We start from the raw sequence: 15,177 nt of genomic DNA on the forward strand, positions 1-15,177 counted from the left end.
ATTGACATAAATCGTAAAGAGCTGTGGTCCCAATACAGAGCCCTGTGGTACCCCACTAGTCACCTCCAGCCAGTCGGAGAAACACCCATTCACTGCTACCCTTTGCTTTCTATCTGCCAACCAGTTTTCTATCCATGTTGAAACCCTGCCCCCAATGCCATGAGCTCTGATTTTACTCACCAATGTCCTATGTGGCACCTTATCGAATGCCTTCTGAAAATCTAGGTACACTACATCCACTGGCTTACCCTCGTCTAACATCCTTGTTACACCCTCAAAAAACTCCAACAGATTAGTCAAGCATGATTTGCCCTTGGTAAATCCATGCTGGCTCGGCCTAATCCTATTACTGCCATCAAGATATGCCACTATTTCGTCCTTAATAATGGACTCAAGCATCTTCCCCACGATTGACGTTAGGCTAACAGGGCGATAGTTCTCCGTTTTCTCCTTCCCTCCCTTCTTGAAAAGTGGGATAACATTAGCCACTCTCCAATCTTCAGGAACTGATCCTGAATCTAAGGAACATTGGAAAATGATTACCAATGCATCCGCAATTTCCTGAACCACCTCTTTTAGAACCCTCGGATGCAGACCATCTGGACCCGGGGATTTATTAGCCTTCAGTCCTATCAGTCTACTCATCACAGTTTCTTTCCTAATGTCAATCTGTCTCAATTCCTCTGATATCTTATGACCCTGGCCCATCCATACATCTGGGAGATTGCTTGTGTCCTCCCTGGTGAAGACAGATCTAAAGTACGCATTAAATTCCGTTGCCATTTCCCTGTTTCCCATAACAATTTCTCCCAATTCATTCTTCAAGGGGCCAACATTGTTCTTAACTATCTTCTTTCTCTTCACATAGCTAAAAAAGTTTTTGCTATCCCCTTTTATATTCCTGGCTAGACTGAGCTCATACCTGATTTTTTCTCTCCGTATTGCTTTTTTAGTTAAGATCTGCTGTTCCTTAAAACTTTCCCAATCATCTGTATTCCCACTCATCTTAGCCCTGTCATACTTCTTTTTCTTTATTGCGATACAATCTCTGACTTCCTTTGTCAACCATATTTTTTTCTGATCTCGTTATGGAACAACAAGGGGACGGGTCTACTCTTTCTGACTGGGAAGCCTTAGGCTTCCGTTCCCCCAGCCTACCACCCCCCACCACACACAAATGATGCAAGATGAGTCCCTGACCTCCTGCAGCCCCTTAGTAACCACATTTTCACCATTTCTGTCATGGTTGCCACCTTTAACTTATTTACATGTTCCCACTAGCCAGAGCAACTGCCAAACAGGAGTATACAGCAAGTTCTTTAAGAGGGCAAATGATATGTTAGTTTCTATGACTCAAAGTTTTGAATACTGAATAGCAAAGTCTTACTGCAGTCCTGTATGGCTGGTGAGACCAAATCAGTAGTGCTGTGTGCGATTTTGGTCTCCTCACTTGAGAAGGAATATGCTTGCAACTGAGGAAATACTGCAAAATCTTACAAGACTGATTTGGCAGGATTAGTGGTTTTGTTGTACGAAGATAAGTTGATTAGGCCCATATTCTTTAGAGTTTAAAATTTACAAAATTCTTCCCACTTCTACTAACCCTGGCTACTGCCTCTTTAGTATACCTTTTCAGGCATGGGCACTTTTCAAGTGCAGTGATTTGTTTTAAGATATGCTTCTCTATTGAAGAAATAATATTTTAAAAATGATTTTTCTCATGGTTAATTGCATCTACTGGGTGAAGTGAAGGCAGTGGAATATCTTTAACCCTGTTGCCTGGGCACCTCAAAGCATATGTTGAAGCATATCTTCTTCATGTCCTAGAGTGTAATTTCACCTCTATAAATATTTTGTAATTTCTAGCGAGTGCAGAAGCCAAATCAACAATTATTAATCATTAATTTTAACTTACTGGTTATCTAAATATTCTCCTGCATGCTTTCCTCAGGATGACATCTCAATAGACTTGAGCTAAAGGCAGCTAAACAGGTTTATTTGACAGTAAATGGACAATGAGCACCATAGAATTAAGCCTTAATCATAGCTCCTGAGAAGTTTCTAAAATATTAGTATTGGCTGTGCAAACTGCAAGTTGCACATGCATTAATCTTTACATGGAACCTAGTTGCTGACCATAGTCCTTCTGAACTATGTCCATGATGAATTCAATTAGAACAAGAAATATGTATTAATATTCATTTCTGTGGCCCCCGATGACTAGCTGAGATTTGCTATTTGTTACTACTCCTTGAAATGAATATAATTATAAACCAACTACTTTTACTTGTTTTACTTTCTATTCTGTACCCGTCAATGATCATTAGGACAAGATTCTTGCATAGGCGGAGTATTTGGACTATTCCTCCAGAATACTGGGCAGGGAGTTTAAATTCTGCTGATTTTTATCAGTTGCTAACATTGACAGTAAAATAACAATGCTGATGTCAGCATGAAACATAAATGATTGGCAGGTAATTCAGCTTAATCCACTATTCCTCAAGCCTACACATTTTGCTTTTAAATGAAAATTTTGACCTTTTTCTACTCTGATCACCTGCAGTTGCGTCATGGACACACATTATGGCCTCTTAAAAAGCCATCCTCCTCAGCATTTCCTAAGTACCTCACCCAGGCAATTCCCACAGAAAAGCAACATTCCCTTCAGCAGTCGGACAGGCATAAGTATACTTGGTATTTGGAGCAAGAAAAGGTGATTAAAGTGTCCAGTGTTCTTTGGAAGTTAAAGGAGGAAGAGTTAAATAAGGAGGAGGTAGAGGAGTGATTAATGTAAAATTGCTCTGTGGTTAATCATCTTAAACAAGTCCTGAGAATGCTTGTTACTTGTGCAGAATTCTAATGTCTATAATTTCCTCATGGAAAGATATTGTCATTTTATTGAACACATAAAAGGTGAACTATTAATCACCACCTCTTTATAAGAGTATCTGCAGGTTTAAATCTGAGATAAAAGTAAGAACATGCCATGGGTGAGAAAAGAGCACTTGTTTTGCCTGTCTAAAGTACTTAATTTCAGGCCAATTTCACTTCTAGCTTTTTGGTCTCTGATGTGAATTACCAATAAATAAAATCACAGGAAAAGAGTCTGATAATTTTTCTGTAATGCTTCCTGTGAACGATTTCTCCCAAAAGTAGAAAGTTTTGAATTATGTTCTTCTTTTATGTTAGGGATTACGCGTGTTGCTCCAATTCATGGAAATTCAATCTGAAAGCTGGGAACCAAAACTGAGCATGACTTGCCACTTTAAAATGTCATTGTAATGCCTGTAGGTTTAGAGCATTTCATTATGCAATCTTGTCATGGTACTAATAACACATGGTGAGCAAGTGCCGCAGAGATGACTCACTGCAATAAACATGCACAGTTCTTACGCAGACTGGGCGAGGCACTGTGTGCGTACAGTGGGTGTAGAAAATCCAGAAGACAGATTGTTGATTGCAAGAAGTGCTGAAGTTTTTATCCAAACGCAGTTGTTAAATCTGTCTTTTTCAGCCTCACGTGGCATGAAAATTGACAACCCAGAGTGAAAGGTGAGGACCATTGCCAAATCCTTCTACATCACTCCAGAAATTCAAATTGGCAATTCCCAGAATGAGTCACCTTTGAGCATCTGACGTGGTTCTTGCTTTAGTAACATACACAATGACATAATTTGAAACAGAATGCTGCAAATACTTAGCAGGTCAGGCTGCATCTGTGGGAAAAGAAAGGTAGTTAATGTATCAGGTCAGAGAACCTTTATGAAAACTGGCAGGTAAATGAAAGAAGCTTCTTAAGAAGCAAGGGTCATTGGGGAAGGGATGTCTCTGACAGGATAAACTGAGTGACAATGGGGGATATGCAGTAAGCAAGGTTGCCTGGTCAGTGAGTGAATAGGAGCAGAAAAGAGAAAAAGTAACTGAGCAAAGACGGTGGACAACAGAATGTAAGAGTAACGTAAAGCAGAGGAAGAAGACATGCCCCAACAGATCAGACTGAGAATGTCCTCCACTCCTAGAGGCAAAAAGAAAAAGAAAGGAGTAAAAGCCGGAAGCAAGAGGCCAATATCACAGATGGAGAACAGATACAGACAGAAATCAAATTGTAGTATTGAATCAGAAGTTCAGAAGGCTGCAATGTGCCCAGGATTTGGATGAGCTTTTTTCTCCCCTCAGGCTCAAGTTTGGACCTCTTTTCCCAAAGATCTGACCTGGCTCTCTGAGCTCCTCCAGCATTCTCTGTTTTATTTTATTTTGGATGTAACATGGGATCAGAAGATGTTGAATCCTTGTGGGGTGAGTTAAGAAACTGCAAGGGTAAAAGGACCCTGATGGCACTTGTATACAGGCCTCCCAACAGTAGCTGGAATGAGGACCACAGATTACAACGGGGAATAGAAAAACCATGTCAAAAAGAGCAATGTTATGATAGTCAAGGGAGATTTTAACACGTAGGTAGATTGGGAAAATCAGGTTGGAAATGAATTTCGAAAGAGTGAATTTGTTGAATCCCTATGAGATGTCTTTTTGGAGCAGTTTGTCGTTGAGCCTTTTAGGGTATCAGCTATACTGATTGTTGGTGTTACGTAATGAAGCAGGGCCGATTAGGGAGTTTAAGGTAAAGGAACACTTAAGAGACAGTGATCACCCTATGACTGAGTTCAACTTGAAATTTGATAGGGAGAAAGTAAAGTCTGACGTCCTTTGACAAGGTGCCACACATGAGGCTGCTTACTAGGTTAAGAGCCCATCGTATTACAGGAAGTTGCTAGCATGGTTAGAGCATTGGCTGATTGGTAGTAGGCAGCAAGTGGGAATAAAAGGGTCCTTTTCTGGTTGGCTGCTAGGGACTAGTGGTATTCTCCAGGGGTCAATGTTGGGACCGCTTCTATTTATGCTGTATATCAATGATTTAGATGATGCAATAGATGGCTTTGTTGCCAAGTTTGCAGACGATATGAAGATTGGTGGAGGGGCAGGTAGTGTTGAGGAGGCAAAAAGGCTGCAGAAGGACTTAGACAGATTAGGAGAATGGGCAAGAAAGTGGCTAATGAAATACAATCCTGTAAAATCCATGGTCATGCACTTTGGTAGAAGAAGTAAATGTTCAAACTATTTTCGAAACTGGGAGAAAATCCAAAAATCTAAAATGCAAAGACACTTGGGAGTCCTTGTGCAGAACACCCTAAAGATTAAATTGTAGTTTGAGTTGTTGCTGAGGAAGTTAAATGCAAAGTTAGCCTTCATCTAGAGGTCTGGAATAAAAGAGCAGGGACATGATGCCGAAGCTTTAGAGGCATCGGTGAGGTCTCACCTTGAGTATTGTGACCAGTTTTGGGCTGCTTATCTTGAGATGTGCTGGCATTGGAGAGAGTTCAGAGGAGTTTCACGAGCAGGATTATGGGAATGATTGACTCTGGGTCTGTACTCACTGGAATTTAGAAGGATGAGGGGGGATCTCATTGAAACCTTTTGAATGTTGAAAGGCCTAAACAGAGTAGATGTGGAAAGGATGTTTCCCATGGCGGGGGAGTTTAGGACAAGAGGGCACAGTCTCAGGATAGAGGGGTGTCCATTTAAAGCAGAGATGCAGAGAAATTTCTTTAGCCAGGGGGTGGTAAATTTGTGGAATTTGTTACCACATGCAACTGTGGAGGCCAGGATGTTGGATATATTTAAGGCAAAGATTGATAGGTTCTTGATTGGCCATAGCATCAAAGGTTACAGGGAGAAGGCTGGGCATTGGGGTTCAGGAGGGGGTAAAGAAAGTATCAGCCATGATTGAATGGTGGAGCAGACTTGATGCGCCAAATGGCCTAGTTCTTGCTCCTATGTCTAATGTCCACATTTCCAACATTTGCAGTTATTTTTGATTTTAATATGGAAATGAATAGTGCACATTAATGCTCTTTTATAGCTGTATTTATATCCTGGGATAAGTTATGATGCTTTTATTCTCAAATGCCTTTATTTCCTATCCCACCATTACATTTCTTGAATGGCTAATGTGCCCATGTACTCTAACTCACTATATATTTTTTCTCTTTTTTGCTCTCTTTGTGCTCTATTAATTTAACTATATCTATTATTATAATTTATATTTAATATTATGTATTGCATTGTACTTCTGCTGCAAAACAACAAATTTCATGACGTATGCCGGTGATACTAAACCTGACGTGATGTATAAAAACAGCCAATCAGTGAACAGTATTTAGTTTTGAATTATTCATTTCTTTAACTTGAAAAAGATGTAACTTGCACCATCTTTCTGAGGGGAAAAAAAACAAGTGCTTGAGATTTTCAGCAAGAATGCGGGGGGGGGGGGGGGAAGAGAGGGAGAGAGGAAAAAAAACATTTGTCAATTCAGCTTGATGACTTTTCACTGGAACTGCCCAGCTCTTCTATAATCTGGAAAGGGTATTTATCTGAAGTTGTTGAAATTATTGTTAAATCCTGAGGACTGTGATGTGTCAAGTAAAAAGACGAGATGCTATCTCTCAAGCGTATCAAAGGTTGGAATTGCGAATGAAGTAAAGTCAGAGAGATTAGAGTGGAAGTAGAATGAGGAATTTACTTGTAAAACCTAGAAGCTGTGATCAAAGAGCATCAATCTAAAACATTAACCCTGTTTTTGTTTTACAGTTGCAGTTAGATCAGTTAAATATTTCCAGCATTCACTGTTATTTCAGATTTCCAACAGTTTGCTTCTTCAGCTTGTATCTCATACTTCATTTTTATTTTAATGTTCTCCTTTCTCTGTCCTGTCTCATTTGTCGCATATTTACAAATTCTTTCAGGTAGATTCACAGCATTTAACTGCTGTCTCTCAGACAGCTCCTACACCACTATGTCATTCAGTATCTCCTGCTCTCCTCTCCCACAGATATTTTCTTTGTTCCCTTCAACTTTCCTCCTTCTCTGCAACTTAAAACACATTTAAGTTGTATTAAATAGTTAACTGATCTGAATGCAACTGTAAAAAATGGGTTAATGTTTTAGTTTAATGCCTTTTGATCAGAGCCACCAGTTGTTTGTAACTATAATTCTTCATCCTACTTCCAGTCTGACTTCATACACAATTCCAATAGAGCCCTCAATAAGATTGAGATATAGCATCTCATTTTTCTGCTTGACATATTACACCTGGCAGCTGAATTCTATGCTGATGTCCACTGAGTTTAGAATATCAATAGCTTGTCCTATCTGGTATGCTTTCTCTGATTCCCTGTTCGCCAAAAAGCTCTTATAGAAAGGGTTTGACATCAGAAATTCAGTTATGGAATTTATGATAAGATTGTCAGTTCTGGACCAAGTTCCCTGAAAGGCGACTGAAAATTAAATGACAACAGAGAAAAATAAATCCAGGAAAATCTTACTTTTTAACATTACTTTTGTTGGGATTGGTGCATTTCTGGCAAGACCAGTATTTATAGTTTATCCCTAGTTTCCCTTGAGAAAGTGCTGATGGTCCACTTTCTTGAACTGCTACAGTCCTTCTCGTAAAGGTACAGATGTGGTGAACTACATATACCTGTCTGTACACCCCCCCCCCCCCCCGCTGACTGCTCCTGTGGCTCTTCCCACAGACCCCTGTATAAAGGCGATTGGAGGCACTGCTCCTCCCTCAGTCTCCAGGATGCTGTGTGGTGGTCTCTTGCTGCTGATGGTGCTTTCTTCCAGCCAATAAAAGCCTACCTTGACTCACGTCTCCAAGAGTTATTGATGGTGCATCAACAGACAGGGAGGGAATTCCAGTATTTAGACCCTCTGATAATGAAGAAACAGTAATATATTTCCAAGTCAGAATTGCATGAGACTTGGAGGGGAACCTGTTGGTGATGGTGTTCCCTTACACCTGTTGCCTTTGCCCTTCTTGATGAATTTTAGCTAACACATACTGCAGCCAAAGTGTATGAATCATGTGTAATATTCCTCCCTGAACAGTTTTAACTGAACTACAACATAGCTGTCTCTAGAAATTGTAGATATTCCAGTGATTAGGATTATAATAAAAATACATTGACCAAAATTATGTTTTTCTCTCTCCATAGGTGCTGCCTGGCCTGTTGAGTATTTTCAATACTTTCTGTAGTTAATATAAATTTCATCCTTAATGTACAAACACAATTATGGAGCCAAAAATAACCTCACCACTCTCTGATTCCAGTTATTCAAAGAAGTCTTTATGTTCATCTTAAGATCCATTACACCAAATGTGTGAGGTACTCATTTATCAGGTATAAATTGGCTTAATAACACATAATGCTCATTTGATATCCAGCCTTTGAAGTGGAAAAAATTGCACATTGTGAATTCTCTACTGCACTCCAGCATTCAGTTGTTACCATGCATTGGGCATCCAACTTGGTCAAAAAAAAACCTCGATCTTCCAACATCAGTGTTCCAAAAATCTCGTGACCATTTAGGAGAGAGAAGAAAGTACTTCTTAAATGTACAAGAGATTCTGCAGGTGCTAGAAATCCAGAGCAACACACTCAACATGCTGGAGGAACTCAGTGGGTCAGACAATATCCATGGAAGGGAATAAACAGTCGACGTGTCAGGCCTGGACCCTGGCCAGAAACATTGACTGTTTATTCACATCCATGGTTGCTGCCTGACCTGCTGAGTTCCTCCAGCATCTTGTGTGTGAAATTCCTATTATCTGTTTTTATTCCAACTAGCTTTTCCTCTTGTTCTAATTTTAAATGTTATTAATATTTCAGTCATGTTTCTTTATACTCCGTCCAGGAGAGTATGTTCTAGAGGACACTCTGAAGATTTGTTTGCCTCCCAGGTTCAAGTTTCAGCCAGACCTTAATTACACCTGCCCCAAAGAGGGAGAATACAAACTGAAAATAGCATTTGTAAGACCTTGGTTACAGATTTAACGTACAAAGGGATGGAACTGTTCATTCTGGTCCACAAATGAACTTTGTACAATCCAAAAGAAGATTTTTTTTGCCTTTTAACAAAAAAGTGGTTATAAAAGTCTTCTGCACAACTGCTGTACATGTGTTTTTTCTCCCTCTCCCCTTTTGATCCACCTCTGCCCCCCATTTTAGCTCCTTTTTTATCCCCTTCTGTTCTTTGTTCAATCCACCTATTACCTGAACATTTTCCCCACCATCCCGTTCCCCATCTGCCATTTTCACTCCTTTAGTGGTTCCCATTATTATCTTCAAGTTCAAAGTAAATTTATTGTCAAAGTATGTATATGTCACTATATGTAGCACCTCGAGATTTATTTTCTTACAAACATTCACAGTAGAATGGATAGATACAACAGAATCAATGAAAAACTATAGAGAAACAATCACTGGCAAACAACCAATATGGAAAAGTAGACAAACTGCAAATAAAAGTATTACCAAGAACATGAACTTTAGAGAACTTTGGAGTCCTTGAAAGTGAATCCATTGAAAATGATCTACCTCACTAATCAAACACGAGCACTGATAACCCTTGTATCCTTAATTATTACCCTCAGGCAGCTGGCTCTACCTACCCTTCGCTCACATCTGGTTGCACCTGTTCATCTTCCTTTACCACTACTCACCCACTAGCCCTTGTTTCACCTCCCTCCTTTATAATGATTATTTTCCATCTCCCCTCTCAATCCCAATACAGAGTCTCAGATTAAAACATTGACAGTTCCTCTCCCACCATTCTCCTCAGATGCTGTTTGACATGCTGAGTTCCTCCAGCAATTTGTTTTTTGTTGGATATTGTTTGTGTCTTTCACTCAGGATTTACTCCTACTTCCCAAATCAATTACCCTACCAGCCAGTTCTGTGCAGAAGCTGAAGAATATCCCATCATACAGAACCTTTCTCCCTATCTAGTTTCTGCAATGAGGAAAATTATACTGGAGAGAAATTCAGTGGCAGTGAAAAACATAATGAATAATGAGGATGAAAAAAGGTGCTGTTCACCCCTTGCAGCACAGTCAGTACCAAATCATGTTAATTTCACTATAATTGAATTGAGAATGTTATTCCAGCACTAGGAACAATTATGATTTGTTTCTTCCAATATGGAAAGTGTTTGGTTTTTAATTGAATGGACCAGAGGTTCCATTCTCCAAATCAAGTTGTAAATGATCTTGAAGTAGTTTAAAAGTTCAGGATAACATTGTGGGCCGAAGGGCCTATACTGTTTTGTATTGTTCTGTGTACTAACTACATTGCTTTCCTCAAATAATCTCTCAGGCTGACACTGCATATTTGACTAAGTCCCACCCTTTGTTGACTCCACGCTGAAGGTTGCTTCAGAGCAATCACCGAAAGGAAAAAATATCGTAGACATCACAATGTCCAGAGCCCACACCCTCCTGTGGAAGTGCTAATCATACTCGGAAGAAAATAATTCAGGGAGAAATAACTGGGAAGATTCTCAGAATATCCTGTGAAGTCTTTCCTATATTTCTGATCAGCCAAACATTTAATTTTCTATGCTTGAGATGAAGTTAATCTATAAAATCTCGGGGAGTTTACTTTCCATGTGGTCAGAAGCATGTTAGAAATCCCTTCAAAACTCCAAATCCCTTCGATGGTAAAAATGGAATATGTAAATCACCATTATACTATATGTTAAAATGTTGATGAACAGTGCCCTTATAACCCAGCTCACCAGTGGAAAATCCATTTACACCAAGTCCACTATTAACTCACCACTGATATAATAGAACGGAAAATTCTGATATTGAGCTAAAGTCAGTGCATAGTCTGCTTTTCAATGAGTGCATTAGTTTAACATGTCCTTAAGAGTTCTAAATGATGCACTGGATTACTTCCTGGAAACCTTTTATTTCTGGACATGATTTCAGATTTAATGCAGATCTCCACAATAGATCTTGTAGAGTTTTGTAGCCACAGGCATCAATATTAAGGAAGAATTTGCCAAGAGGTGAAATCCATCTCCCACCCTAAACTTGCACCAGCTTAGTACCATTAGTTCATATAATTTAACCAGGTAATTACATAGATATTATAAGCATGTATCTTTATCTGTACCTTCCAACCCCTTCCCTTCCACTGGGTAGCCAGTTGACGGGAGCTCAGGGAAATGGAGATCTCTCTTCCCTGTCTTTGTGGACTTCGGCTTTTTTCTTGTTCCATTAAGCTCTTGATCTATTTGTACAGGTTGCTCACCAAGATCAGTGTCCTCATCCTGAGTCAGAAACAAGAAAAAGGCACATTGTTTGTGGTGAGATCCACTATGAATTACAAATAACAAGAAACCCGATGATCTTTCACTATGTAGAAAAAAACCTTACATTTAAAGTTTGCTACAACTTAATGAAGATATTTTTTTTAAAAATGTGCAGATGCTAGGAATCTAAAACAAAAACAGAAAATGCCAGAAATAATCAGCAGGTCAGCCTCATCTGTGGGAACAGAATCTTCTCATATAACTACAGATGATGTAGTACTTGCCCTTTCACCTCTTACCTTCCCACCATCCAAAGACATAGTAGTCTTTCCAGGTGAAGTCATGATTCACTTGCACTTCTTCCAATCTATTGTACTGCATTCAGGATTCACAATGTAACTGCCATGAACAAGGCACAGTTAAGAAAGGCGTGCTAGTTGCTTTCTTGATGAAAGAGGATGTGGAGAGATTGAAGCTACTTTTAAACATAATAGGGTAGCAATGGCGGGAGATCTTAACTTCTCTAATCTTGCTTGGGCCAACTATACTGTGAAGAGACAGGGCAGAGTGGAATTCGGGGCAGTATGTCCCAGGAAGCTTCTTTGATTAATGGACAGAGGACCCTGCTAGAGAGTGTGCAATGGGCCTCCTCATGGAAGATGAGGTCAGGCAAGTGGAAGAAGTGTCTGTTGGCAAGTACTTGGGATCCAGTGGCCATAATTCCATTAGTTTCAGTTTTAAAATAGTTTTGGAGAAGGATATGTTCAGTTCACAGGTTAGGCTCCTGAACTGGACAGAGCAAAATTCGGAGCAATTAGGTGAGACGTTGTCGTGGTTGATTGGGCAAGATTTCTTACAGAGAGAGACTTGTCTGCCAAGTGAAAGGCCTGTAAAAAACGTGATGTCAAAAGTTCAGGGCCTGCATGATCCTTTTAAGGTGGAGGTTAAGGCTAGCAGATTTAGGAACCCATGTTGATGAAAGATATTGAGGCTCTGGTTGAGAAAAAGAGGGAGGCATGCAGTCAGTAGCCACTTGATTAGGTGCACCTGGTTGTTAATGCAAATATCTAATCAGTCAATTGGGTGCAGCGACTCAATAAAAGCATACAGATCTGGTCAAAGAGGCTCAATTGTTCTTCAGACCAAAAATCAGAATGGGGGAAGAAATGTGATCTTTACCTTATTGTTTACCTGTAGTGTTCTCTCTCTGTCATTGTTAACTTGCTGCATTCTGATGTTCTTTACCTCAATGCTCTGTGTAATGGTCTGATCGGTATGAACAGTATTCAAGACTAGTTTTTCACAAGTGGCAATAATAAACCAATTCCAATTGATACAAATGATTTCATTGTGAATGTACACGAAATGGTTAGTGAGTTTGCCGATGACACTAAAATAAGTGCTGTTGTAGATAGTGTGGAAGGTTATGAAAAACGACAGTGGGGGGTATGTTGATTAGCTAGGTGTGTGGGCTGAAGATTACCAAATGTCATGTTTTGCATTTTGGGAGGTCAAACTTGGTGAATGGTAGAGCCCCAGGGAGTTTTATGGAACACCGGGACCTAAGACTAAGCAGGCCTGAGTTACAAGAGGTTGCATAGACATTATTCCCTGGACTATAGGAGATTGAGAGGTGACCTGATAGAGATCATTAAGGGTATAGACAGAATGAAATACATGATCTTTACCCCAGGGAAGGGATGCTAATGACAAGAAGGCTCAGGTTTCAGAAGACAAGAGATTTGAAAGGAACATCAGGGGCAGCTTCTTCATGCAAAGGGTGATACGTACTTGGATGAGCTGCCAGAAATAGTGTTTGAGACGACTCGTGAGCAACATTTAAAAGGCATCTGGATAAATACTTGGACACGTGGTTTAGAACTTTGGGCCAAATCCGGGCAGACGGGAGATGAGCTTGCTAGGCATCCCAGCTGGCGTAAACAAGTTGGGCTGAGGTGCCATTTTCTACTCTGCATTACTCTGTAGGGCTGCCTCCGTAATGGAGATACCAGCTACAGATTGAGTTCAGTTATCAGGGCTGATTCATTGACTTCAGTTCCCCATCCTCTGCCACTCCAGCCTATAAGTTTATAGTCTCCTGCAATGTCAAACACAAACTGGTGGAGAAGAACCTCATCGTTGAACCGGACACATTGCACCCTTCTGGACTCAGTACCGAATAATACAACTTCGGGTAACTTTGATTATCCAGTCATCCGTCAGTGTTATTAACTCAAATTCTTTTGCCTGCCCTCCTTTTTTGTAAAACCTCTGTAGGGTACGTCCGGCCACCCTGCAGGATCAGTCTTCCTGCTCTGCATTTTGCAATTCCCACATTCTTTAGTCTATGCTCTCGCTGTTCACTCATTGACCAGATAATCTTGTTTACAGCTTGGTTTTAACCCGCCAGAGATTTGCCTTCCACCAGACTCCTTGCTGTTTTGAGGGAGAAGCACTGTCGACGTTTCGGGCCAAGACCCTTCGTCAGGACTAACCAAAAGGAAAGATAGTAAGAGATTTGAAAGTAGTGGGGGGAGGGGAAAATACAAAATGATGGAAGACCAGAGGGGTGGAGTGGAGCTGAGAGCCGGAAAGGTGATTGGCAAAAGGGATACAGAGCTGGAGAAGGGAAAGGATCATGGGACGGGAGGCCTAGGGAGAAAGAACGGGGGAGGGGAGCACCAGAGGGAGATGGAGAACAGGCAGAGTGATGGGCAGAGAGAGAAAAAAAAAGGAGGGGGGGGAGAAAACTAAATATATCAGGGATGGGGTAAGGAGGGGAGGAAGGGTAAGGAGGGGAGGAGGGGCATTAATGGAAGTTAGAGAAGTCAATGTTCATGCCATCAGGTTGGAGGCTACCCAGCCGGTATATAAGGTGTTGTTCCTCCAACCTGAGTGTGGCTTCATCTTGACAGTAGAGGAGGCCATGGATAGACATATCAAAATGGGAATGGGACGTGGAATTAAAATGTGTAGCCACTGGGAGATCCTGCTTTTTCTGGCGGACCGAGCGTAGGTGTTCAGTGAAACGGTCTCCCAGTCTGTGTCGGGATTCACCAATATATAAAAGACCACACCGGGAGCACCGAACGCAGTATACCACACCAGCCGACTCACAGGCGAAGTGTCGCCTCACCTGGAAGGACTGTCTGGGGCCCTGAATGGTGGTGAGGGAGGAAGTGTAAGGGCAGGTGTAGCACTTGTTCTGCTTACAAGGATAAGTGCCAGGAGGGAGATCGGTGGGAAGGGATGGGGGGGACGTAGACAAGGGAGTCGCATAGGGAGCGATCCCTGCGGAAAGCAGAAAGGGGGGGAGGGAAAGATGTGCTTGGTAGTGAGATCCCGTTGGAGGTGGCAGAAGTTACGGAGAATTATATGTTGGACCCGGAGGCTGGTGGGCTGGTAGGTGAGGACAAGGGGAACCCTATCCTGAGTGGGGTGGTGGGCGGATGGGGTGAGGGCAGATGCGCGGAAAATGGGAGAGATGCGTTTGAGAGCAGAGTTGATGATGGAAGAAGGGAAGCCCCTTTGTTTAAAAAAGGAAGACATCTCCTTCGTCCTGGAATGAAAAGCCTCATCCTGAGAGCAGATGCAGCAGAGATGGAGGAATTGTGAGAAGGGGATAGCATCTTTGCAAGAGACAGGGTGGGAAGAGGAATAGTCCCTATATATCCAGTCCCTATATACCTCCATTCCCCACAAGGAAGGTCTCAAATCTCTTCGCTTCTTTTTGGATTCCAGAACTAACCAGTTCCCCTCTACCACCACTCTCCTCCGTCTAGCGGAATTAGTCTTTACTCTCAATAATTTCTCCTTTGTCTCCTCCCACTTCCTCCAAACCAAGGGTGTAGCCATGGGCACCTGTATGGGTCCCAGTTATGCCTGCCTTTTTGTTGGCTTTGTGGAACAGTCCATGTTCCAAGTCAATACAGGTATCCGTCCCGCTCTTTTCCTTCACTACATCAATGACTGCATTGGCGCTGCCTCCTGCACGCATGCTGAGCTCATTGACTTCATTAA

General features: G+C 41.3%; 1 protein-coding gene across 1 annotated transcript in view; it reads right to left on the minus strand.

Annotated features, from left to right (window-relative positions):
• The window catches only part of LOC132405209 (cyclin-dependent kinase-like 2), an 87,231-nt gene that overhangs the window by 12,061 nt on the left and 59,993 nt on the right, over positions 1-15,177 (minus strand). The window contains exon 12 of the mRNA XM_059989899.1: positions 11,019-11,175. Coding sequence (XP_059845882.1) covers positions 11,019-11,175 — 157 coding nt within the window. The remainder of the gene's footprint in view (positions 1-11,018; positions 11,176-15,177) is intronic.

Source organism: Hypanus sabinus, chromosome 15 (genome assembly GCF_030144855.1).
Source record: "Hypanus sabinus isolate sHypSab1 chromosome 15, sHypSab1.hap1, whole genome shotgun sequence".
Taxonomy (NCBI): domain Eukaryota; kingdom Metazoa; phylum Chordata; class Chondrichthyes; order Myliobatiformes; family Dasyatidae; genus Hypanus; species Hypanus sabinus.